Raw genomic sequence first — 23,475 nt, 5'->3', positions numbered from 1 at the left:
TTTTTGGATTTTTTTTTTTTTCATTTCTATAGCCATCACATTACTATGCAAAACTGGTTTTATAATGCAATGCTAGAATTTTAAAAGGAAAAAAAATCCTTTCTTAACTGTTTGGACTCAGAATCTATATACAAAAAACATGAACCTCAAAATTCTCAAAACCTAGAAAAACTAAAAACTCACACAATTCAAAATCAAACCACAAAAACTCAAATCCTAATTTCAATGTATGCTCAACTCATTCCAAGGTTGTCCTTCTTGACAGGATCTATGCAGCACAACGAATAAATGAATGAATAGAACAAAGTCTTTACTCACCATACCAGCTATCACTGGGGCCATAAACAACCTTGTATCCCTTAATGACTCCATTCACAGTGCTGAGTGGTGGAGATACCCATGACACTCTGATTGTCTGAGAGGTGAGAGTGGTGCAGGTTGTATCCTGTGGTGGTTGCTCTGGGATGCCCTCAGCTGTGTACTGACGCACTTCTTCTGACATTGGGCCAGCACCAACTTTGTTGAAAGCTTGGACTACTACAGCATATTGAGTGTACGTCCTATGTAATAAACATTTCAGTGAGATTCTTGGGGTTTTTAAATCTAGACAAGTTCATTCACATAATGCTGTTGCGACTTGCCATTAGTGTAAATTAAAACATAGCGAAAACTTTGTATCTCCATTGAAACTGTAATACTTCGCTTATAACTGTATACTTGTGGCAGCATAGAACTTTCTTAACTATATCTCCTTACAATAAGTCAAAAATAAATTTAAAAACAGAAAAAAATTACAGCTGTGAAAATTGGAGCTTACAGGTTCTCAAGAACATGTAAGAGTCATTTATTACATTCTGCAAAACTTACAGAAAAGTGAGAAAATTATATTGCTGTGAGACAGAACTGTTGAACAGTATTTACCTTCAGATGAAATAATTAGTACTGTTGATAGACACTTACAGAAGAACACACACATACGCTAGTCTAGTTTCCAGAACTAACCCATCTGTTGTGAGGATGAGGGGGCAAAGATGAAAACGGAATATTAAGGGGAGGGGGAGGGAGGAGGGGAGGGGGGCTGCTGGGAGAGTCTTGGTCTCTGAGCCCTCTTCTTCCTTTGTTACCTTTTGTTTATTATTGGAGGAGACTTCAGTCTTGAAGCAGTAAAATAGGCTGATTATGGTTTTGTAAATGGTATGTGTGACAAGACATTCTGCAACACATTAATAAATGCCTACTCTGACAACTAGCTGGAACAGATAGTTCTGGAGTCCATTCATGATGGAAATACAATGGCAACAAACAAACCTGCCTTTATAGAAACTAGTATCAGTGACTAATGAAACAGTTCTAACAACAATGATTATTGCAGCCAAAACAAATAGGTAGATTTAGAAGTTTAGTCACTACAGTAAGAAGCAGTCAAATCACATCCCGAAGAGGAGCTCAAAGTATTTACATTTGGGTAGGAGCATGTAGAAGATCTGTGGCTCAAGTTAAAGAATGACTGAGCATGCTCTGGTTCAGTACATACCTAATAGCACTGTTCACTAAAGGAGGGCTTGTGCACAGTGTACAGTACATGTAAAGAAACTTCAAAGAAACAGCAACTTCCGCATAATGGGTGTAAAACTATTTATAGGGCTTTATGTAAAGAGATGCTGAATGAAACATAATTTGGCTATCAACAAGGCAATGTGTAACCCTTCAGTGACTACGAAAGCAGAAAATTATTGAAAAAGGAAACTGAAATCGAGGGTATAAAAGCAAAAGCATAAATGCTGTATTCCATTTCCACTTTTTCCTTTACTAAGGAAGATATAGGAGTAGTGCCCCAGTTTAATCCTCACACTATTATAAGTATGAGAGATATAGATGGTGTCAGTGGTGTTGCAAAACACTTAAAATAACTGAAATCGAACATGGCGCCAAGGTCTGATTCAATTCCTGTGACATTCTAAACACAATTTACAGCCGAGTTAGCTCCCATTTTAATCACAGTATATTGTAGATCCTTTGAACAAAACATTGTTTCCAGTGACTGCAAGAAAACACCAAACACACCTGCCTACAGGAATGGCAGCAGAAATGATTTGCAAAACACTAGAGCAGATTCTAAGCTTAAACATTATGAGGTCTTTCAAAGTAAATGGTCTCCCCCAGGCAACGAGGACAGATTCAAAAAATAATGACCTTGCAAAATGAAACTTGTAATTTTCTTTCACGACACTCTAAAAGCCATAGGTCAAGACCATTATATGGATGCAGTATTTCTCGACTTCTGAAAAGAATTTGACTTGATACAATAACAACAACAACAATTACTGTGAGCACACAAATATGGCATCACAAAAATTGTCTATCACTGCACTGTAGGTTTCTTGGTAGAGAGGATGCAGTACATCATCTTTGATGAGAGCCCTCCACAGGTAACAGAGAAGAGTGTTCATTCATTATATTGATGACCTCCCAGAAAATATTAATGGCAACGCAAGCCCTACAGCAGATGATACAGTTATCTACGATGGAGTATGTCTGGAAAAAGCTGCAAAAATATTCAACCATACCTCTAACAAATTTGAAAGTGATGCAAAGATTGGAAACTTAGTTTAAATGTTCAGAAATGTAAACTTAAGCACTCCACAAAATGCAGAAAATAAATATTCAATCACTATAACAATAATGAGTTACAATTGGAATCAGCTGGCTCACACAAATACCTATGTCTACCAATTTTCAGGAGTATGGAATGTCATGACAATATGCTCAATAACTGTAGATAAGGCAAGTGGAAGATTTTGGTTCACTGGCAGAATGCTAACAAAGGTCAGTCAGTCCACAAGAAAGACTGTTTGCAAAATCCTCGTGCGAGCCCTCTAAGAATATTATCCAAGTATGATTAACAGGGGAGACAGAACATATACAATGAAGGGTGACACGAATGGTCACAGCTATGTTTGACTTGTGTGAGAGCACCAAGAAAGTGCTGAAAAACCCAAATTGGCACTCGCTTGGAGACATTCAACAATTATCCCACAAAAGCCTCCTTAAAGAGTTGAGACCAGTCTTAAGTGAAGGATTCAAACAATCTAGAACTATTGTATATGCCCCTACACAATGCCACAGTACAGGCAGTAACAGCAAGGTTAGAATAATTACACAGTGTACAGATACTATCCCCACACCACATACCAGGTGTGAAATGCAGATTTCAACAACAGATTTGGCACCAATGTAGTTTGTGCTATAAAGGTTTAACACTGCTCCATTTTGTTGTGTCATCAACAAGTGTCATACATGCATGAGATATAAACTGGAAAAGTGTCTGCATAGCGTTGTGTTGTAGTGTCCAATGTGTCAAAATTTATACTGAACAACGAGCATTCGCAAACAGCATTAATTTTTTGTTTCCATTTTTAGAAAAGTGCTGCTGAATCATACTGATTACTTCCATCACAAGATATGTGTGAATGATGGCTTTGGCATTTAAAAAATGGTGACTTTGATGCTGAAAGACAAGGAATGTGGAAAACTGCCAAAAAATATGAAGATGTGGAATTTGAGGCATTGTTGAAGATTCTCAAACACAAAAACAACTCACCGAGCAACTGAGGTTTCATCAACAAACTGTTTCCAATCATCTACAAGAGATGAGAAAGATTCAGAAGACCAGCAGGTGGAAACCATATGAGCTGAATTGCAGGAAAATGGAAAAGCGCAAAAATATATGTGACATTTTGTTCGCTTGGTACAAAAGATCATTTTTGCATCATATAGTTAAAGGGGAAGAAAAGTGGATTTATTTTGAGAACTCCAAGTGAAAAAAATCATGGGTAGCCCCAGGCAAACCTTTCTCATCAACTGTAAGACCGAATCACTTTTGCAGAAAGACAACGCTCTGTGTTTGGTGGGACCAGAGGGATGTACTCTACAATGAGCTGTTAAAATCTGGGGAAATGGTTAACACTAATTGTGGCAAATGGTTAATACAAAATGTTACCATTATCAATTGACCAATCTGAACCATTTGCTGCTTGAAAAAGGCCACAATACTGACAGAGGTAACACCGTCATTCTTCTTCATGAAAATATATCTTAACATATGGCAAAACTGGTTTGCAACTCATTGGAAGTGCTTGACTGGAAAGTTATACACCATGCGACTAACTCATCAGACTTGGCTCCTTCCTATTACCACTTGTTTGCATTGGTGTGTCATGCACTTGCTGAGCAGTACTTTGGTTTATATGAAGGTGTGAAAAAATGGCTCGATGAAAAAGGGGAAAATTTTTAGTTGCATGGTATTCACAAATTGCCTGAAAGATGGGAAAAATACATAAGAAATGATGGAGTATACTTTGAATAAAGCACTATTTATCACTCTTCTGAATTTAACTTATTTTTTCTTGTTATACAAATAATCTGCATTTCAAGCATCTGGTAAGTAATTGGAACAGGAAGAAACCATAATATGTTGTACCATGCTAACTATTCTCTGACATGCATTTTCCACTGTTTTGCAGAGAATGTTTATAGCTGTATACGTATTGAGCATTCTGAGAAGATTACTACTCTCCTCACATGGTCCACATACATATTTCCCCTGGTTCTATTAGCCAAACCACCAACACCTATCAGCCAATAAGAGCATCCAACCCTCTTCCAAATCCTTACCCAATACCACCTGTCATTGAAACAACATAAAGACATCAAATATATTTCATAGTAAGCTTCCATTATGATTCCCAAAAAGTTATTCCACCCACCCTAGACAAAAATTTTATTTTATTTCACTTCTGCTCACAACCAATACAATATGGATCACATTCATGTGAAAGTCTCTGGTGCAAGAGGTGGCCCCCTACAGCACACACTATTACAGTATTGTCACCAGTGTATCTCATAACATTATAGATCGCATCACCTATGAAAGCAATTGTATCGGGTATACCAATTCTACTGAAAGTTCTGCACAGATTTCTACATCAGTAGTGCCACCAACCAATATGAAAGTCTATTGCCAAACTGAGCCAAGGGGTAACGTTGATAACACTGTAGAAAGTGCTGTTTGGCACAACATGCTTGTCAACATCAGTTTTAGTGTGTTATTTAGACCCCTCCCCTGCCACTGCCCAAGAAACTCTTTAAACAAAGTGACAGGAAATAGTCACTACAAGATAAGCCTTCAGTCCTGAAATCCTTCTGGTCACAATTTTCACTAATGCTTGTCTTCCACCCACATTTGGAAGCCTGAGAGCTTAAAGGTGGAAGACCTGCCACCATTAATCTCTCACATTTTCAAATCTCGTCTGGTGTAGTTCCCAACAATTAGTCTTGCCTTCTTATCCGATCCAGAATGTCTCCCCTGACGTGGGGTTCTTAAGAGCTGTACCTTTTGCTCTAAACCTCTCCACTCTTTTTCTTTAACCACTTCCTTTCCCCATCAACTCTTCAGTCAAAAGAAGGAGCCACTGTCTCTGAAGGCTTGTGAAAGTTCAATCCTTTTGTGTGTGTGTGTTCCCCTGCTGGCACTTGGTGAGAAAATTTTTATATCTGTCTGTTTACATTATATTATCAATAACTGATAATTTTTGTTGTTGTTAATTGTGGTGATGCCTGTAGCAGAAAGAACAGCTTATGTTGGCTGCAGCCTTGATACGTTCCAGACTCTGTACAGAGAAACTTCCTGGCAGATTAAAACTGTGTGCCCGACCGAGACTCGAACTCGGGACCTTTGCCTTTCGTGTGGGCAAGTGCTCTACCATCTGAGCTACCAAAGCATGACTCACGCCCGGTCCTCACAGCTTTAATTCTGCCGGTAGAGCACTTGCCTGCGAGAGACAAAGGTCCCGAGTTCGAGCCTCGGTAGGGCACACAGTTTTAATTTGCCAGGGAGTTTCATGTCAGTGCACACTACACTGCAGAGTGAAAATCTCATTCTCTGTAGAGAGACTCCAAGCAGAAACTACTGTACGTAAAATTAATACACAGTAGAGTAGCATTAAAAGGTTGTTGTTGTGGACTTCAGTCTTGAGACTGGTATGATGCAGCTCTTCATGCTACTCTATCCTGTACAAGCTGCTTCATCTCCCAGTACCTACTGCAACCTATACCCTTCTGAAACTGTTAGTGTATTCATCTCTTGGTCTACCTATATGATTTTTACCCTCCACGCTGCCCTCCAATGCTAAATTGGTGGTTCCTTGATGCCTCAGAACATGTCCTACCAACCGATCCCTTCTTCTAGTCAAGTTGTGCCACAAACTCCTCTTCTCCCCAATCCTATTCAATACCTCCTCATTAGTTATGTGATCTACCCATCTAATCTTCAGCATTCTTCTGTAGCACCACATTTCGAAAGCTTCTATTCCCTTCTTGTCTGAAATATTTATCGTCTATGTTTCACTTCCATACATGGCTACACTCCATACAAATACTTTCAGAAGCAACTTCGTGACACTTAACTCTATACTCAATGTTAACAAATTTCTCTTCTTCAGAAACGCTTTCCTTGGCATTGCCAGTCTACATTTTATATCCTCTCTACTTTGACCATCATCAGTTATTTTGCTCCCCAAATAGCAAAACTCCTTTACTACTTTAAGTGTCTCATTTCCTAACCTAATTCCCTCAGCAACACCTGACTTAATTCGACTACATTCCATTATCCTCGTTTTGCTTTTGTTGATGTTCAAGACACTGTCCATTCCATTCAACTGCTCTTCTAAGTCCTTTGCTGTCTCTGACAGAATTACAATGTCATTGGCGAACCTCAATGTTTTTATTCCTTCTCCATGGATTATAATACCTACTCCAAATTTTTCTTTTGTTTCCTTCACTGCTTGCTCAATATGCAGATTGAATAACATCGGGGAGAAGCTACAACCAGGTCTGACTCCCTTCCCCACCACTGCTTCCCTTTCATGTCCCTCGACTACAACAGCCATCTCGTTTCTGTACAAATTGTAAATAGCCTTTCACTCTCTGCATTTTACCCCTGCCATCTTCAGAATTTGAAAGAGAGTATTCCAGTCAACATTGTCAAAAGCTTTCTCTAAGTCTATAAATGCTAGAAACATAGGTTTGCCTTGACTTAATCTAGCTTCTAAGATAAGTCATAGGGTCAGTATTGCCTCATATGTTCAAACATTTCTACGGAATCCAAACTGATCTTCCCCGAGGTCGGCTTCTACCAGTCTCTCCATTCGTTTGTAAAGAATTTGCGTTAGTATTTTGCATCTGTGGCTTATTTAACTGATAATTCGGTAATTTTCACATCTGTCAACACCTGCTTGCTTTGGGATTGGAATTATTATATTCTTCTTGAAGTCTGATGGTATTTTGCCTGTCTCATACATTTTGCTCGCCAAATGGTAGAGTTTTGTCAGGACCGGCTCTCCCAAGGCTGTCAGTAGTTCTAATGGAATGTTGTCTACTCCCGGGGCCTTGTTTCGACCTAAATCTTTCAGTGCTCTGTCAAACTCTTCACGCAGTATCATATCTCCCATTTCATCTTCATCTACATCCTCTTCCATTTCCATAATATTGCCGTCAAGTACATTGCCCCTGTATAGGCTCTCTATATACTCCTTCGACCTTTCTGCTTTCCCTTCTTTCTTAGAACTGGGTTTCCACCTGAGCTCTTGATATTCATACAAGTGGTTCTCTTTTCTCGAAAGGTCTCTATAATTTTCCTGTAGGCAGTATCTATCTTACCCCTAGTGAGATAAGCCTATACATCCTTACATTTGCCTTCTAGCCATGCCCGCTTAGCCTTTTCGCACTTCCTGTCAACCTCATTTTTGAGACATTTGTATTACTTTTTCCCTGCTTCATTTACTGCATTTTTATATTTTCTTCTATCATCAACTAAATTCAATATTTCTTCTGTTAATCAAGGATTTCTACTAGCCCTCGTCTTTTTACCTACTACATCCTCTGCTGCCTTCACTACTTCATCTCTCAAAGCTACCCATTCTTCTTCTACTGTATTTCTTTCACCCATTCCTGTCAATTGTTCCCTTATGCTCCCCCTTAAACACTGTACAACCTCTGGTTTAGTCAGTTTATCCAGGTCCCATCTCCTTAAATTCCCACCTTTTTGCAGTTTCTTTAGTTTTAATCTGCAGTTCATAACCAATTGATTGTGGTCAGAGTCCACATCTGCCCCTGGAAATGTCTCACAATTTAAAACATGGTTCCTAAATCTATGTCTTACCATTTTATAATCTATCTGAAACCTGTCAGTATCTCCAGGCTTCTTCCATGTATACAACCTTCTATTATGATTCTTGAACCAAGTGTTAGCTATGATTAAGTTATGCTCTGAGCAAAATTCTACCAGGTGGCTTCCTCTTTCATTTCTTAGCCCCAATCCATATTCATCTAGTACGTTTCCTTCTCTCCCTTTTCTTACTACCGAATTGCAGTCACCCATGACTATTAAATTTTCATCTCCCTTCATTATCTGAATAATTTCTTTTATTTCATCATACATTTCTTCAATTTCTTCGTCATCTGCAGAGCTAGTTGGCATATAAACCTGTACTACTGTAGTAGGCGTGGGTTTCGTGTCTATCTTGACCACAATAATGCGTTCACTATGCTGTTTGTAGTAGCTTACCCATACTCCTATTTTTTATTCATTATTAAACCTACTCCTGCATTACCCCTATTTGATTTTGTTATTTATACCCCTGTACTCACGTGACGAGTCTTGTTCCTCCTGCTACCGAACTTCACTAATTCCCTCTATATCTAACTTTAACAGTGTGCTCCCTGCCGCCGTTGGATAAGCAGCTGCAGCAGCAAGTCGTATAACCCTAGCTTACTTATTTGTTAGATAGTTTAATTAATTTCTTTGCTTGTTTTTGGGTACTTGCATTGTTTAATTCATATATTTCGGGCGTATTATAGTATTTGAGGGTTGTAGCATCGCGCCTTAGTACCTGAATAGTGTAAATTCGTGTAGTCGTCTGTCTTCTGTTTTTGTTTTGAACAGCCAGTGTCGGTTGGTCACAGTCATTGTGCTCCCTGCCGCTGTTGGATAAGCAGCTGCAGCAGCAAGTCGCATAACCCTAGCTTACTTATTTGTTAGATATTTTAATTAATTTCTTTGCGTGTTTTTGGGTACTTGCATTAATTCATATATTTCGGGTGTATTATAGTATTTGACAGTTGTAGCATCGCGCTTTAGTGTTTACTTTGTAGATTCTTATTTAAATTGCGTGTGAGTTTCGTATAGGAGGTGCAATTTCGAGTTTTAGTTACTGTAATCGTAGATTCAGCAGATTGTAGCGCAGTCGTTAGGCATTTGTACAGGTTAGTTGATACATTCTTTGCGTGTTTCGCTTGCGTTATCTAGGCACGGACTCGTGTTTCGGTAACTGTTGTTAAACATCGATTAGAATGGACAGGGACTGCGATTGCTGTGTTCAGATGAGGGCTGACTTGGCATCCCTTCGCTCACAGGTGCAATCGGCGCTGACTTCGGTCACGCAGCTTGAGGCTGTTGCCAATGGGCACCACTGTGGAGAGCCGGACTTGGGTATCACGGGGATGTCAACCTCGTCCCGTCTGTCCCCAGATCGGTCTGCCGCTGTGGTTGCCCCGGTTGCTGCCCGCAGTGGGGCTGAGCCCTCGCCTGTGGTTGATTGGGAGGTTGTTCCAAGGCGTGGCAGGCAGCGAAAGGCGTCCCCGGAGGCTGATCATAAAGCCTCCCCAGTGCGTCTGACAAACCGGTTTCAGGCACTGTCTCTGGCTGAGCCAGATGCAGCTGCCTGCCCTGTTTCAGAGGATCATTCTCAGCCTTCAAGGTCCGGGCAATCGCAGAGGGTGGGCTTACTGGTAGTTGGGAGCTCCAATGTTAGGCGCATAATGGGGCCCCTTAGGGATACGGCGGCTAAGGAGGGGAAGAAATCCAGTGTGCACTCCGTGTGCATTCCGGGAGGAGTCATTCCTGATGTGGAAAGGGTCCTTCCGGATGCCATGAAGAGCACAGGGTGCAGCCAGCTGCAGGTGGTGGTACATGTCGGCACTAATGACGTGTGTCGCTTTGGATCTGAGGAAATTCTCTCTGGATTCCAGCGGCTATCTGATTTGGTGAAGGCTGCCGGTCTTGCTTACGAGATGAAGGCAGAGCTCACCATCTGCAGCATCATTGACAGAACCGACTGCGGACCTTTGGTGCAGAGCCGGGTGGAGGGTCTGAATCAGAGGCTCAGACAGTTTTGCGACCGTATTGGCTGCAGATTCCTTGACTTGCGCCATAGGGTGGTGGGGTTTCGAGTTCCGCTGAATAGGTCAGGAGTTCACTACACTCAGCTGGCGGCTACACGGGTAGCGGAGGCTGTGTGGCGTGGACTGGGCGGTTTTTTACGTTAGAAGGCCTCGGGAAAGTGCGGGATGGGCTGCAATGTCAAAGGGTGCTTGGCAATTACAGGACGTGCTTGGATCAAGGAACAGTCGGAATGATAGTTGTAAATTGTTGTAGTTGCGCTGGAAAAGTCCCTGAGCTTCAAGCGCTAATAGAAAGCACAGAAGCTGATATCGTTAGAGGTACAGAAAGCTGGTTAAAGCCTGAAAAAAGTTCTGCAGAAATTTTTACGAAGTCTCAGACGGTGTTCAGGAAAGATAGATTAGGCAGAATTGGTGGTGGAGTGTTTGTGTCTGTCAGTAGTGGTTTATCTTGTAGTGAAGTCGAAGTTGATACTCCGTGCGAATTGGTATGGGTGGAGGTTATACTTAACAGCCGAATTAAGTTAATAATTGGCTCCTTCTACCGACCCCCAGACTCCGATGATACAGTTGCGGAACAGTTCAGAGAAAGTTTGAGTCTCGTAACAAATAAATACCCCACTCATACGGTTATAGTTGGTGGGGACTTCAACCTACCCTCGGTATGTTGGCAAAAATACTTGTTCAAAACCGGTGGTAGGCAGAAAACATCTTCCGAGATTGTCCTAAATGCATTCTCCGAAAATTACTTCGAGCAGTTAGTCCACGAACCCACGCGAATTGTAAATGGTTGCGAAAACACACTTGACCTCTTAGCCACAAACAATCCAGAGCTGATAGAGAGCATCATGACTGATACAGGGATTAGTGATCACAAGGTCATTGTAGCTAGGCTCAATACCATTTCTTCCAAATCCATCAGAAACAAACGCAAAATAATTTTATTTAAAAAAGCGGATAAAGTGCCACTAGAAGCCTTCCTAAAAGACAATTTCCATTCCTTCCGAACTGACTATGCGAATGTAGACGAGATGTGGCTCAAATTCAAAGATATAGTAGCAACAGCAAATGAGATATTCATACCTCATAAATTGGTAAGAGATGGAACGGATCCCCCGTGGTACACAAAAAAAGGTCCGAACGCTGTTGCAGAGGCAACGGAAAAAGCATGCGATGTTCAGAAGAACGCGAAATCCCGAAGATGGGCTAAAATTTACAGACGCGCGAAATTTGGCACGTACTTCGATGTGAGATGCCTTTAATAGGTTCCACAACGAAACATTGTCTCGAAATTTGGTAGAAAATCCGAAGAAATTCTGGTTGTATGTAAAGTACACAAGCAGCAAGACGCAGTCAATACCTTCGCTGCGCAGTGCCGATGGTACTGTTATCGACGACTGTGCCGCTAAAGCGGAGTTATTGAACGCAGTTTTCCGAAATTCCTTCACCAGGGAAGACGAATGGAATATTCCAGAATTTGAAACACGAACATCTGCTAGCATGAGTTTCTTAGAAGTAGATACCTTAGGGGTTGGGAAGCAACTCAAATCGCTTGATACGGGTAAGTCTTCAGGTCCAGATTGTATACCGATTAGGTTCCTTTCAGATTACGCTGATACTATAGCTCCCTACTTAGCACTCATATACAACCGCTCGCTCACCGATAGATCTGTACCTACAGATTGGAAAATTGCACAGGTCGCACCAGTGTTCAAGAAGGGTAGTAGGAGTAATCCATTTAACTACAGACCTATATCATTGACATCGGTTTGCAGTAGGGTTTTGGAGCATATACTTTATTCAAACATTATGAATCACCTCGAAGGGAACGATCTATTGACACGTAATCAGCATGGCTTCAGAAAACATCACTCTTGTGCAACGCAGCTAGCTCTTTATTCGCACGAAGTAATGGCCGCTATCGACAGGGGATCTCAAGTTGATTCCGTATTTCTAGATTTCCGGAAAGCTTTTGACACCATTCCTCATAAGCGACTTCTAATCAAGCTGCCGAGCTATGGGGTATCGTCTCAGTTGTGCGACAGGATTCGTGATTTCCTGTCAGGAAGGTCGCAGTTCATAGTAATAGACGGCAAATCATCGAGTAAAACTGAAGTGATATCAGGTGTTCCCCAGGGAAGCGTCCTGGGACCTCTACTGTTCCTGATCTATATAAATGACCTGGGTGACAATCTGAGCAGTTCTCTTAGACTGTTCGCAGATGATGCTGTAATTTACAGTCTAGTAAGGTCATCCGAAGACTAGTATCAGTTGCAAAGCGATTTAGAAAAGATTGCTGTATGGTGTGTCAGGTGGCAGTTGACGCTAAATAACGAAAAGTGTGAGATGATCCACATGAGTTCCAAAAGAAATCCGTTGGAATTCGATTACTCGATAAATAGTACAATTCTCAAGGCTGTCAATTCAACTAAGTACCTGGGTGTTAAAATTACGAACAACTTCAGTTGGAAGGACCACATAGATAATATTGTCGGGAAGGCGAGCCAAAGGTTGCGTTTCATTGGCAGGACACTTAGAAGATGCAACAAGTCCACTAAAGAGACAGCTTACACTACACTTGTTCGTCCTCTGTTAGAATATTGCTGCGCGGTGTGGGATCCTTACCAGGTGGGATTGACGGAGGACATCGAAAGGGTGCAAAAAAGGGCAGCTCATTTTGTATTATCACGAGTTGGGATGGAAGTCATTACAGCATAGACGTTTTTCGTCGCGGCGAGACCTTTTTACGAAATTTCAGTTACCAACTTTCTCTTCCGAATGCGAAAATATTTTGTTGAGCCCAACCTACATAGGTAGGAATGATCATCAAAATAAAATAAGAGAAATCAGAGCTCAAACAGAAAGGTTTAGGTGTTCATTTTTCCCGCTCGCTGTTCGGGAGTGGAATTGTAGAGAGATAGTATGATTGTGGTTCGATGAACCCTCTGCCAAGCACTTAAATGTGAATTGCAGAGTAGTCATGTAGATGTAGATGTAGATGTAGATGATACCTATCCATTTCCCTTTTTAAATTTTCTAACCTACCTGCCCGATTAAGGGATCTGACATTCCACACTCCAATCCGTAGAATGTCAGTTTTCTTTCTCCTGATAATGACGTCCTCTTGAGTAGTCCCTGCCAGGAGATCCAAATTGGGGACTATTTTACCTCCAGAATATTTTACCCAAGAGGACGCCATCATCATTTAACCATACAGTAAAGCTGCATGCCCTCAGGAAAAATTATGGCTGTAGTTTCCCCTTGCTTTCAGCCGTTCACAGTACCAGCACGGCAAGGCCGTTTTGGTTAATGTTACAAGACCAGATCACTCAATCATCCAGACTGTTGCCCCTGCAACTACTGAAAAGGCTGCTGCCCCTCTTCAGAAACCACATGTTTGTCTGGCCTCTCATCAGATATCCCTCCGCTGTGGTTGCATCTACGGTACGGCTATCTGTATCACTAAGACACCCAAGCCTCCACACCAACAGCAAGGTCTATGGTTCATGGGATGGGGCGTACTACAAGGTATAAATATATAAATTAAACTTATGTACAAGCCACGATCACTCCAAGTGCTATACACCCATCACAGCAGTCATATTTCAGAACAAGCCACCACGTAAGTATACTGTTTATCATTTTATATGTTAGAAGACACTGCTTTAGCATGACATCAGCTTGTTGTGCAGATACTGTTTGCAGGTGAAAAACAAGCATCCAATGTGCTACAAATATCTGAGATGTTGTAATATGGTAGTTTTCACCATATTTCACAGTTTTCTGTTTATTTCACCATGCAGGTTTTAAATTTTTATTTTCGAGGTGAACATAAAATGAAAGAACCCTCAAAATTGCAGTTTTTAAGGTATAATTTGTGGCTGTAGTGTGTTAGGAAAAGGCTCCATTACCTTGTACATCATTAGGAGAAATGACAGTCTTTTCAATTACGTTCTCTACAGTATTACTAGTGGCAAAACCCACTTTTTTTCCTAATAGGTCTAGTATATGACATACAATTTTGAAATGTATTTCTTGTTTGTTTATGGATTCGCAATTTGGTTATATCAGTTGATTTTATGAGTATTTGTAAAATTGCTACTTAGGAGGAGAAGAAAGAAATTCTTGCACCGACTTTGATTTATAGCTTCTGTGCCCATTTATATTTTACAAGCCAGTAGTTTAGGAATTTCAAATTTTTTGTAAGCTAAGGTCTGTAAGCTTATTACGTAGTGAGCTAAACAAAATATGTTAGTGTGGTGAGGTGGCTGTATTGGCTGTCGGGTGACGTAGCAAGTTGCCAGCCAAAGCCGTTTACTAAATTCTGATGAAGCATATACTTTGAGACTCAATGTTTGAACTTAAAAGGTTGGTGAATGATATTGTTGCTGAATACATTACACTGGAAATACATGGAAAAAGACAAGGCTGAGTTAGAAGTGGCACAAGAAGAGATGGTGGCCGGAGCCCTTTGTCACATATTGGCCTGGTCTGGAACACTTTGTGTTGACTGTCATGTTTTTGCATTGCTGCCACAACATAGCAACAGTTCTATCATAATTGCATGGTGAAGCGAAACATTGCAAGTTGTGTTGGCAATGCTGATTGTGGATTACATTAGCATTTCCTTTCTCACATCTCCCCTCTCCACAATGGCCTAAAATATTCCCATGATTCTGCTACCATCTGTGGCGCAAACTTTCTGTCTTTTGTGCCATTTATAACTTTTTCAGTCACATCAAATGTCAACAGAAAAAAAATGGGGCAAAGTTGAACAAGACGTCGAGTAAGAATGTAGAATCGAGGTAAACCTTACTAGGAACAAATGTAAAATCAGAGATTGTAAAATCAAAGTTCCATTTTATGTACATTTAACTGTATCAGTTAACATTTGTATTTGAAGTATTATTCACATTCAAATATTAGAAGTGTGGTCTATGTACAGGCAAGGAAAAATAAAACTGGCCCTGGTAACTAATGTCATCAGATTGACCCATGTTAACGAACAACGTAGAAGTTGCTGGAAATGGCCACAGTTGATGCTGATGCAGTGCTTTGCTTGTTTATCAACAAAATTGTGAGACACGCATAGCAATTCTAACTTATGGAGAGCAGCAATACCTTTTCTACTATCTAATATTCTGCTGTAGCTGTTCCATTGTGTGGGGATTATCTGAATGCACCTGCCCTTCAACTTGTCCCTTTATATAAAATCTACAGGGACTGAGGTGGCCAGGTGATTGAGGTGGCCAGGATATTTCACTAACTCTGGTGACTGACCTGTCCTCACCAAACATCTCACTCACTCGTGACACTGAGATTTCATCAGTCTTTGTTCTTGTTTTTTTTTTTTTTTTTTCACTTGAGCAACATTTTCCAGTGTTCAAACAGTTTTAGGACAGTTATGGAAGGGCTCATTTCATGCCATTTTGCCACTAAGTTTTGTGTCGCCGACTCTGATGGAAGTTTTGCCAAAACACCTGTAATCTTAAACCCTTGAGCAATCAGTTCCGCACGTGTTTGCTACAAAATGTGCTTTGCATTAACACTTGGCAATTAACATCTTTTATTTTATCATGCACACCATTTTTTGTTGCACTCAACTGCTCACTAAGTACACTAGCTCCTTTCAGTCATTCAGACATAATGACACAGTGAAGTACTATGGACAAAACATGTGGGATGTGTGCATCTCAGACACGTGACAGCAGCCAACTGGTGCATCAGAACCACAGTTGCCAGCGATTTCTGTGATGAGCAGTTTTCCTGTTTATTAAAAGGGCTCCATTTCTGTCAGTCTTATAAATACTTTCCAGGTCAGTTTTATTTTCTCCATGTTGTACTAATTATTATTTACAAATATTCATTGCATATTTAATTAACTAATCATGACATGCCTAATGCCAGTAGCATGCACTGTAATCAGAGCTAAAATGGGCCAGTACGTAGATAAACATATTTCATTAATGCTGCCACTGTTTATGAAACTACTAAGTAACATTTCTTCTTAACATAACTGATGAAAACCAAAACAGTGGCACAATGGCATTTGATGGTGACTTACAGCTCAAAGCTTTGGCAACATAGAATCCATGAACTTGTGGCACTGAAGGTTGTAAATTTACTGCAGTATCTAAAAATAGTGTATAAAAAACCAAAACAGCAACAAAGTGCAACTGTTTTTGTGCATACAGTTTACAATGAGGTAAATGCCAATGATCCAAATTGCCATTATTATGACAAAGAACTAACTAGGAAACAAATGAAACATTTCCAGTAAATAGAGAAGATATATCTTTAAAGTGTATGAAACAGACTGTTTAACAACTGGCATCTATTGTTCGAGAAAGTTCACATGATCTGTAGGGGTGAGGGAGGGAGGAGGGAGGGTACTTTCATATAAATTTATATATGTATTCCACCATTTCTAACCAAAGTACATTACATGAAATAAGAGACACACATGATTCCAACACAATATAGCGATCTTTATGGGATCAAACCACAAAAGGATTTCCAAACAATAGGAGTTGGAGACAGGAATCAATAACTATGAATTCGATATAAGTAAAGACACAATGTGGAGAGAGCATACTAATGTTTGTGCAGCTTTACATGTGTGTGTGTGTGTGTGTGAGTGTGTGTGTGTGTGTGTGTGTGTGTGTGTGTGTGTGTGTGTGTGTGTAACTTAATTTTTCTATTAATGTATAAATGCTAAAAATTTGTGTAGGTGTACTCACTTCAGGTCAGTTATCTGAAGATGATGCTCTTTGCCTTCTTCTTTGCTGAATTCAACAGTTTCAAACAAATATGGTGTGTCAGCTGATGCTGCCTTGTAACCCACATAGTAACCAAGTATCTCTCCATTCCATTGATCCCGTTCTGGAGGTTTCCACAAAATCTTCAATGTATGTTGACCTTCAGCTTCAACCTTAACATTCATTGGTGGACCACTGGGTACTTTGAACAGAGAAAAGAAATGTGGATAAAGTAATTCAACAAAGTGTTATTTAAATGTGCTTCTTATTATGTAAAACCTATGTAGCTTCGTTCTATATTCTAAACAGATATTCAGTTGGAGATCAGTAATAAGTCATATTTTCACATATTAATGCAAGTTTTAAGCATATATTCCAGTTCCCAAGATGCAAAACAAACTCTGAAATGAAGGAAATTACTGAGACACTTGAGATATAACATCAGCTTACCTACTGTTGAAATGTGAGCACTCAGAGGAATGCTAACATTCACATAAATAAAGTTGTATGTATTGCATGTATAGCTCAGGAGAAATGTAAGATAGAAAACACTAGCATTAATGGAAGTTTGTAGAAGTACTCTAAAATGAAAGAAAAAGTCAATAATAACTCTGGGTACCTTCCTCAGCTGTTATAATCGTAACTGTATCAGATGGATCGGAAGTTCCTATGTCGTTCTCAGCTACAATACGCAAGTGATACGTTGTGGCAGGTTTAAGGTTGAAGACACCAGCAACTGTTTGTTGACCAGGAACAAGTACTCTATCTATGTCATTTTCCCATGTTCCTGTAATACATTACACAAAGGGTTAGTCTGGCATGTCACGATAAGTCCAAATTATTTTCACAATACAGCAGAAATAAACTGTGAAATTATTTAAATAAGGTGGTGAAATATGTTAATTACAGTTACAGTAACAGATTTTAATGTACATAAATGACTATCACTGCAAACCTAAAGACAATGTAAACAGACATAATAGATATAAAGGAAAACAATAAAATGGAAAAAAATCCTTTACTAGGTACAATAACTGAATGTCATATGAAGACAAAAAAAATTATACTTCTTACATAATATTTTTCCAGCTTTTCTTATTTTTCAAAGCATCAAGTCATTATTTTACCTAGTTGAATGCCACTGGAATTCATTATAGAATTTCATTTATATTGATTGTTTGTTCTCAAAATCCCACCACTATTAACACATTCAACATTGCTCTCTCTCCTTTTCAATTGCACAGGTAAACTGGTGATTTTCCGGAAAATGTAAAGAATAATTACGAAATAGTGAAGCATCTAATAACCAGAAATCTATCATCATTTTAAACACCAAACTTTATAGATTAAGAAAGAAATGTGTGTGTGTGTGTGTGTGTGTGTGTGTGTGTGTGTGTGTGTGTGTGTTTGATTGTTTCTGTAAGAACTGGTGTATTATAGTTGCCAACACATGAAGAAGCTCCCCCCAGCAAAAGTTTTACAACTGCTCACAAAGATTTCAAGGGAAAAAACACTGCTTAACAAGTACATATTTCTTTCATATTTAAATGATAAAAAAATGATTACATGTTGTGGTACGCAAAGTCCAACATTGCATTCTTTGTACCACTAACTATTTGCTCTCTTTCCTTATCCTGCTGCCAGTTTCTTTCTTTCCTTTGTCAGGACAGACTTTGCAGTAGCACCATGTTGTTTACTTGTTTTTATTTAGGCTAGTGGTTGGTGTTGGTTCCAATGACTGAATGTCTCCTCCTCAGCTACCAAGCCCATTCTAACTTTTTAAATAAATTCCAACATAGATATCTTTTACTTGCTGACATCTTTGTACAAAATAAAACCAATCACAGCACACATTAGAAAAAGGCAAAAGAAAATTTTTTGCACTACTTCATTGTTTTTCTTGGAAATGGGTAGTAGCTGTAAAGCTGATAGACACAGTCTCTGCCAGTCTTGTCCACCTTATAATCTATCATAATGTTTGGTTTTATTGTTCTTGTGTGACCTTCTTTTGAACATATAGACACCATTTTGATGCTTGCCATTTGTTTTGTGGAGAAGGGCAATACACGAGGTGTGTTTTCTAAGTAAGTGCCATTTTGAAATTAAAAAAAGACATGCCAAGATATCTCAATAATTTTATTTTTACATGAAAGCTGTATCTTAATCTACTTTTCTACATAATTTCCGTCAGTATTGAGTCACTTGTCCTAACATTGTACCAGTTTTTGAATACCCTCCTCATAAAACCCTGCCGCCTGACTTATTAACCACTGCATCACCACTGTTTTGACTTCGTCATCTTGAACATGCTGACCATCCAGGTGTTTCCTCAAGTACAGAAACAGATGGCAGTCAGTGGGCGTAAGATCAGGGCTGAACAGAGGATGATCTAGAGTTTCCCATAGAAAAGATGTGATGAGATCTTTGATCTGATTTGCCACAAGCGGACGGGCATTGTCTTGCAGCAAAACGATGCCCTTCCTCAACTTGCATGGACTGTTGCTTTGATTCTGGTGTGACATAGGTCACCCATGTTTCATCGTCCATAACAATTTGGCTTAAGAAATCATCGCCGTCGTTGTGGTACCGCTCAAGGAAAGTCGGCGGGACTCACGATTATCAGAGGCATCTTAAACACTCAGTACACAACGTAAACAAGGAAGAATCGGACTGTAATGATGTCTGTGTGTAGATTAGAGCACAGGCTTTCATGTAAAAAGAAATTATTGAGATATCTTAGCAAGTCCTTTTTTTAATTCAAAGCGGTACTTACTTAAAAAACACGCTTCATATATCAACTTATTTTTCCATTTTAGCACTACAATAGGACCCCCCAATCCCCTCAAAAAAGGTTTCCTTGTTTTGAAGCTAGTGTCTAAGTCTTTTCTGTTCTGCCTGACAGTTCTGACAGCTGGTGTCTGATGTCCCCACAACATGTTCAGTAAAGGTGCACTTGTTAACTATCTCCTGCTGCATCTACTGCAGCCACAAGTTGTGTATCATGCAAGAAACCAAATTTCAGCAAGTAGAAAAGACGTGCCCATATGGGATATGGGTGCCACTCACACAGTCGATACATAGGGCCTGTATGGCATGCAGGTATTGTGTTGAATGTGTCCAGCGAAGCCTAACACATACTAAGGGTACATTCGACTAAAATTGTCAGGCTATGCCATACACTTCTGGAGTACATTCATTTCTTATACTATAATCCAAATCTTGTTTGTAGCAAAGAAAAATACAATTGAGTAAATATCTTAATTATATGGCAGAATGGTTGGTCAAATTTTACCTCCAGAAGGCGAAATGTGTAATGATTTGGATAGACACAAATAAAAGTAAAAGTGACGCACGACCTACCTACAGAATTACTAGTTTCTTCATTGAGGAGGAGAGAAGTATGTGTTGGGGAAGCTTAAAAAGAAAGGGCAGCTGATTTAGAGTCCAGAATAATGGGAATCAGTCTGTAGTAAGGACAATGAAACACAAAGATAAAGGGAAAGTGTCAGAGAGAGTATGTCAGAGATGCACAGTGCTAGCTGCAGTCCAGAGATGACAAGCACAAAGTGGAAAATAAAGAAACATTAGGGGGAGACAGACATAAATATTGCAATGAAGAATTATGACAGGAAAACAGAATCATAATAAATATGTTACAGGGTTGTGTTAATGGAGATTACATCCAGCAGGATGTCACAATGCAGAGATGTGTTGGAGAGCAAGTTCACATATCTAGAGTCTATGGAAACTAGTATTGGGTGGGAGAATCTAAACACCCTATGTGGTTTAGCAAGAACTCAGTTATGTTCTATAACATGACTCAATGGATCTGAGTACTTGCTACACTACAGAGACTATTTGGTTCTTCCACCCGATACTATTAACCATTTCACAATGATTTAGCTTTGACATTGAGCTCATATTCTGGTTACATCTTGTGGCTTACATGCGCTGAAGCTTGCTGGCCTCATAGAATTGTCTACTTTTATTTGGTGTATGAACATTACATTTTAGTTGAAAAGGGGTGATGTGCACAGTAATATTTAAGAGAACATGTGATTCTTTGAGCATTTTTGGTGTCAACTTTGAGGGGTCATAGGAACCAGACGATATTTAGGGAAAAAAAGTTTCATCTTGACAGTTTAAAGATACAATCATTCTCTATCTAGAGGCAGATTTTTGTTATTTTCTAGTCATTTCAAAGCTATGATGGCACACTCTAGATGCTGTGGTTGAGCTTACCATTCTATCTATTGTGGCATAGAAAGCTTGAACTTTTGTTGGTTACGCTGTATGTCATTACTGATGAATGATCCCTGTGTTTGTCAGTTTAGAGTTTGTAACACAGTTGTGTTAGTAGCTGCAAACCATGTGAAGCTGTGGTGAGTTTTAGTTGTCAAACCAGTGCACTACCACCATTGTAATATGCAATCACTGCCTATTCACTAGCGAAAAATGGCAACTATGTATTTGCATTCCAATACAGTATTGCCACATTTAGTTGTTGTTGTGAGCAGAAATTAATAAAATGGGAAAATGCAAATGAACACTTGATACCACCAAGCAACTCTCAATGAATGCACAATGAAATATATTGTGCATTTTTACAGTGAATGAAAAATTGATCAGATCAAACAAATTTTGGCAGGAAAGAATGATGAGTGAAATAATGACTACCTTAATCAATATCACTATAGGTAGATCATCTCCTTAGATCAGAAACAGTTCTATTCTCTCTCAAGACAGAAGGCTCTTTGTGAATATGTCTTTTCAAGTTTCTGTATATGACTCACTGAATTCCAGACACTTTGCGGGGCACTTTCAGAGCAGAGCAGCACAACTGTAAAGTTCCATTTATCTTAAATTTCTTCTTATTCTTCTTCTTCTTCTTCTTCTTCTTCTTCTTCTTCTTCTTCTCCTTTGTTCCTGACAAAGACCCAGATAAGTTCAAAGGCACTGAATATGAAGAGCACCAAAGGCAGCCACACAAGTTTAATTTCCGTGTCCAGTGAGTGCAATACACTATCCAAAAGGTATTCTTGTGACCTGCAGTGGGATTGTACAAGTTCCAATATGGCATGACATTAAATGGAAGCTCTACATTATTGCTTTCTATCCATACAATAATTGAATCATTGCTTCATTTCATAGATGAGTTTCGTGGTACTAGATTTATTAACATGTGATGTGGAGCATGATCTTCAACAATCATATGTTTGTTTTGTAATTTTTTCGAGAATGCTCCTAAATCACTCTTTGTAGTATCTGTCATAATCTCAGAATGATAATCTGCACCTCCTTTATGCCCAAGAAAACTACAGGCAGCATTTTGCTTGAACCCATCTTTATTACCAGTATTGCAAATAATAATGTGCTTTTTTCCTCCCAGCACTGGACAGTGTTTAAATGCATCCTTTCCAACCATTCCACTCTTAGACTCTTCCTCTGTGATATTTGTATACATTTTTTATGCATAAAATGTTTTTTGTTCTTGCCATCTAAACTTTTTGGAATCATTTGCACCACACCACCCCTCATCAGTGTAATAAATAGTCAATCCACTGTTTCAACAGTGTCTAATTGCTACAAGAAACCATCTCTTTTCCCTTCTGCTTGCTCATTTTCCATGAGTACAGGCTTTTTGCTGAACTTTTTGTATCTGAAGCCCAATTTCTAAACAACATGTAAAAGGGTTGTTTTACTCATATCAGGAAAGTCTTCCACGTCAGCTTTCAACATTACCAGCAAGTTGTGGATATAACTTGCCTTGAAAACTAATCAAATGCACACTTCTGTCACCTGCCAGAACTCTTTTTTGGTTATACAAGACATGAAGAAGTTTCTCTATATTCTCTCAGCATTTATTGCACTGATACCAAGACATTCAGAAGTCCTCTTCAGCTGCTGTGATATAGAACTGCTAGAGCTCTGTTCTGTCCCCACCCCCCTCCTCCCACCCTCTCAAAGTGAGCATGCACACCACCATGGATGTTTATGGACTTTTCTCAACCCCATAAATGATGAATGGTTTCAGTCACGTAAGCACAAGGCAACTAATTATCTCACGGAAGTACACAACAAAGAATGGCAGCATGATTGTTTTCTATCTGTTGGGTGGCCCCAATGTAAGTACTTGAACAATGAACAATGAAACAGAAACATGGTTCAGAGTTACAGGAACGTAGCATCTGCAAGCAGGCAATACCTAAAGACGCAAAAGCAAATAAATTAAACGTGTGATATTAGCACTTCATTTAGATTTACGTGCATAGAAAAATAATAGATGTGGATTACAATCTTTGTCTTGTCCATATGCATCACCATTAGGCGAATTGTGACAGTTCGCACCTGCCATTATCATGACAAAATTATGAATTGGAAAACAATGAAAATCCACTTGCAAGTAAGGAATGGATATATCTTTAATTTTTGCATAGGAAATTTTTCTCCTAATTATTATCTGACTTCTCCGACTCCTCAA

The 23,475-nt window shown here is 39.4% G+C and overlaps 1 protein-coding gene across 24 annotated transcripts in view; it reads right to left on the bottom strand.

Annotated features, from left to right (window-relative positions):
• LOC126278103 (Down syndrome cell adhesion molecule-like protein Dscam2) overlaps nt 1-23,475 on the bottom strand; it is an 810,453-nt gene that overhangs the window by 130,180 nt on the left and 656,798 nt on the right. For all 24 annotated transcript variants that reach the window (XM_049977979.1, XM_049977968.1, XM_049977977.1 and 21 more), the window contains exons 19-21: nt 17,614-17,781; nt 16,977-17,196; nt 319-560 (exon numbers count right to left, since the gene is read on the bottom strand). In XM_049977979.1, the coding sequence (XP_049833936.1) occupies nt 319-560; nt 16,977-17,196; nt 17,614-17,781 (630 nt within the window). The remainder of the gene's footprint in view (nt 1-318; nt 561-16,976; nt 17,197-17,613; nt 17,782-23,475) is intronic.

The sequence above is a fragment of the Schistocerca gregaria genome, chromosome 6 (genome assembly GCF_023897955.1).
Source record: "Schistocerca gregaria isolate iqSchGreg1 chromosome 6, iqSchGreg1.2, whole genome shotgun sequence".
NCBI classification, from domain to species: Eukaryota; Metazoa; Arthropoda; class Insecta; order Orthoptera; family Acrididae; genus Schistocerca; species Schistocerca gregaria.
Note: the sequence above shows the minus strand (reverse complement) of the source record. Positions and strands in the feature narration are given on the sequence as shown.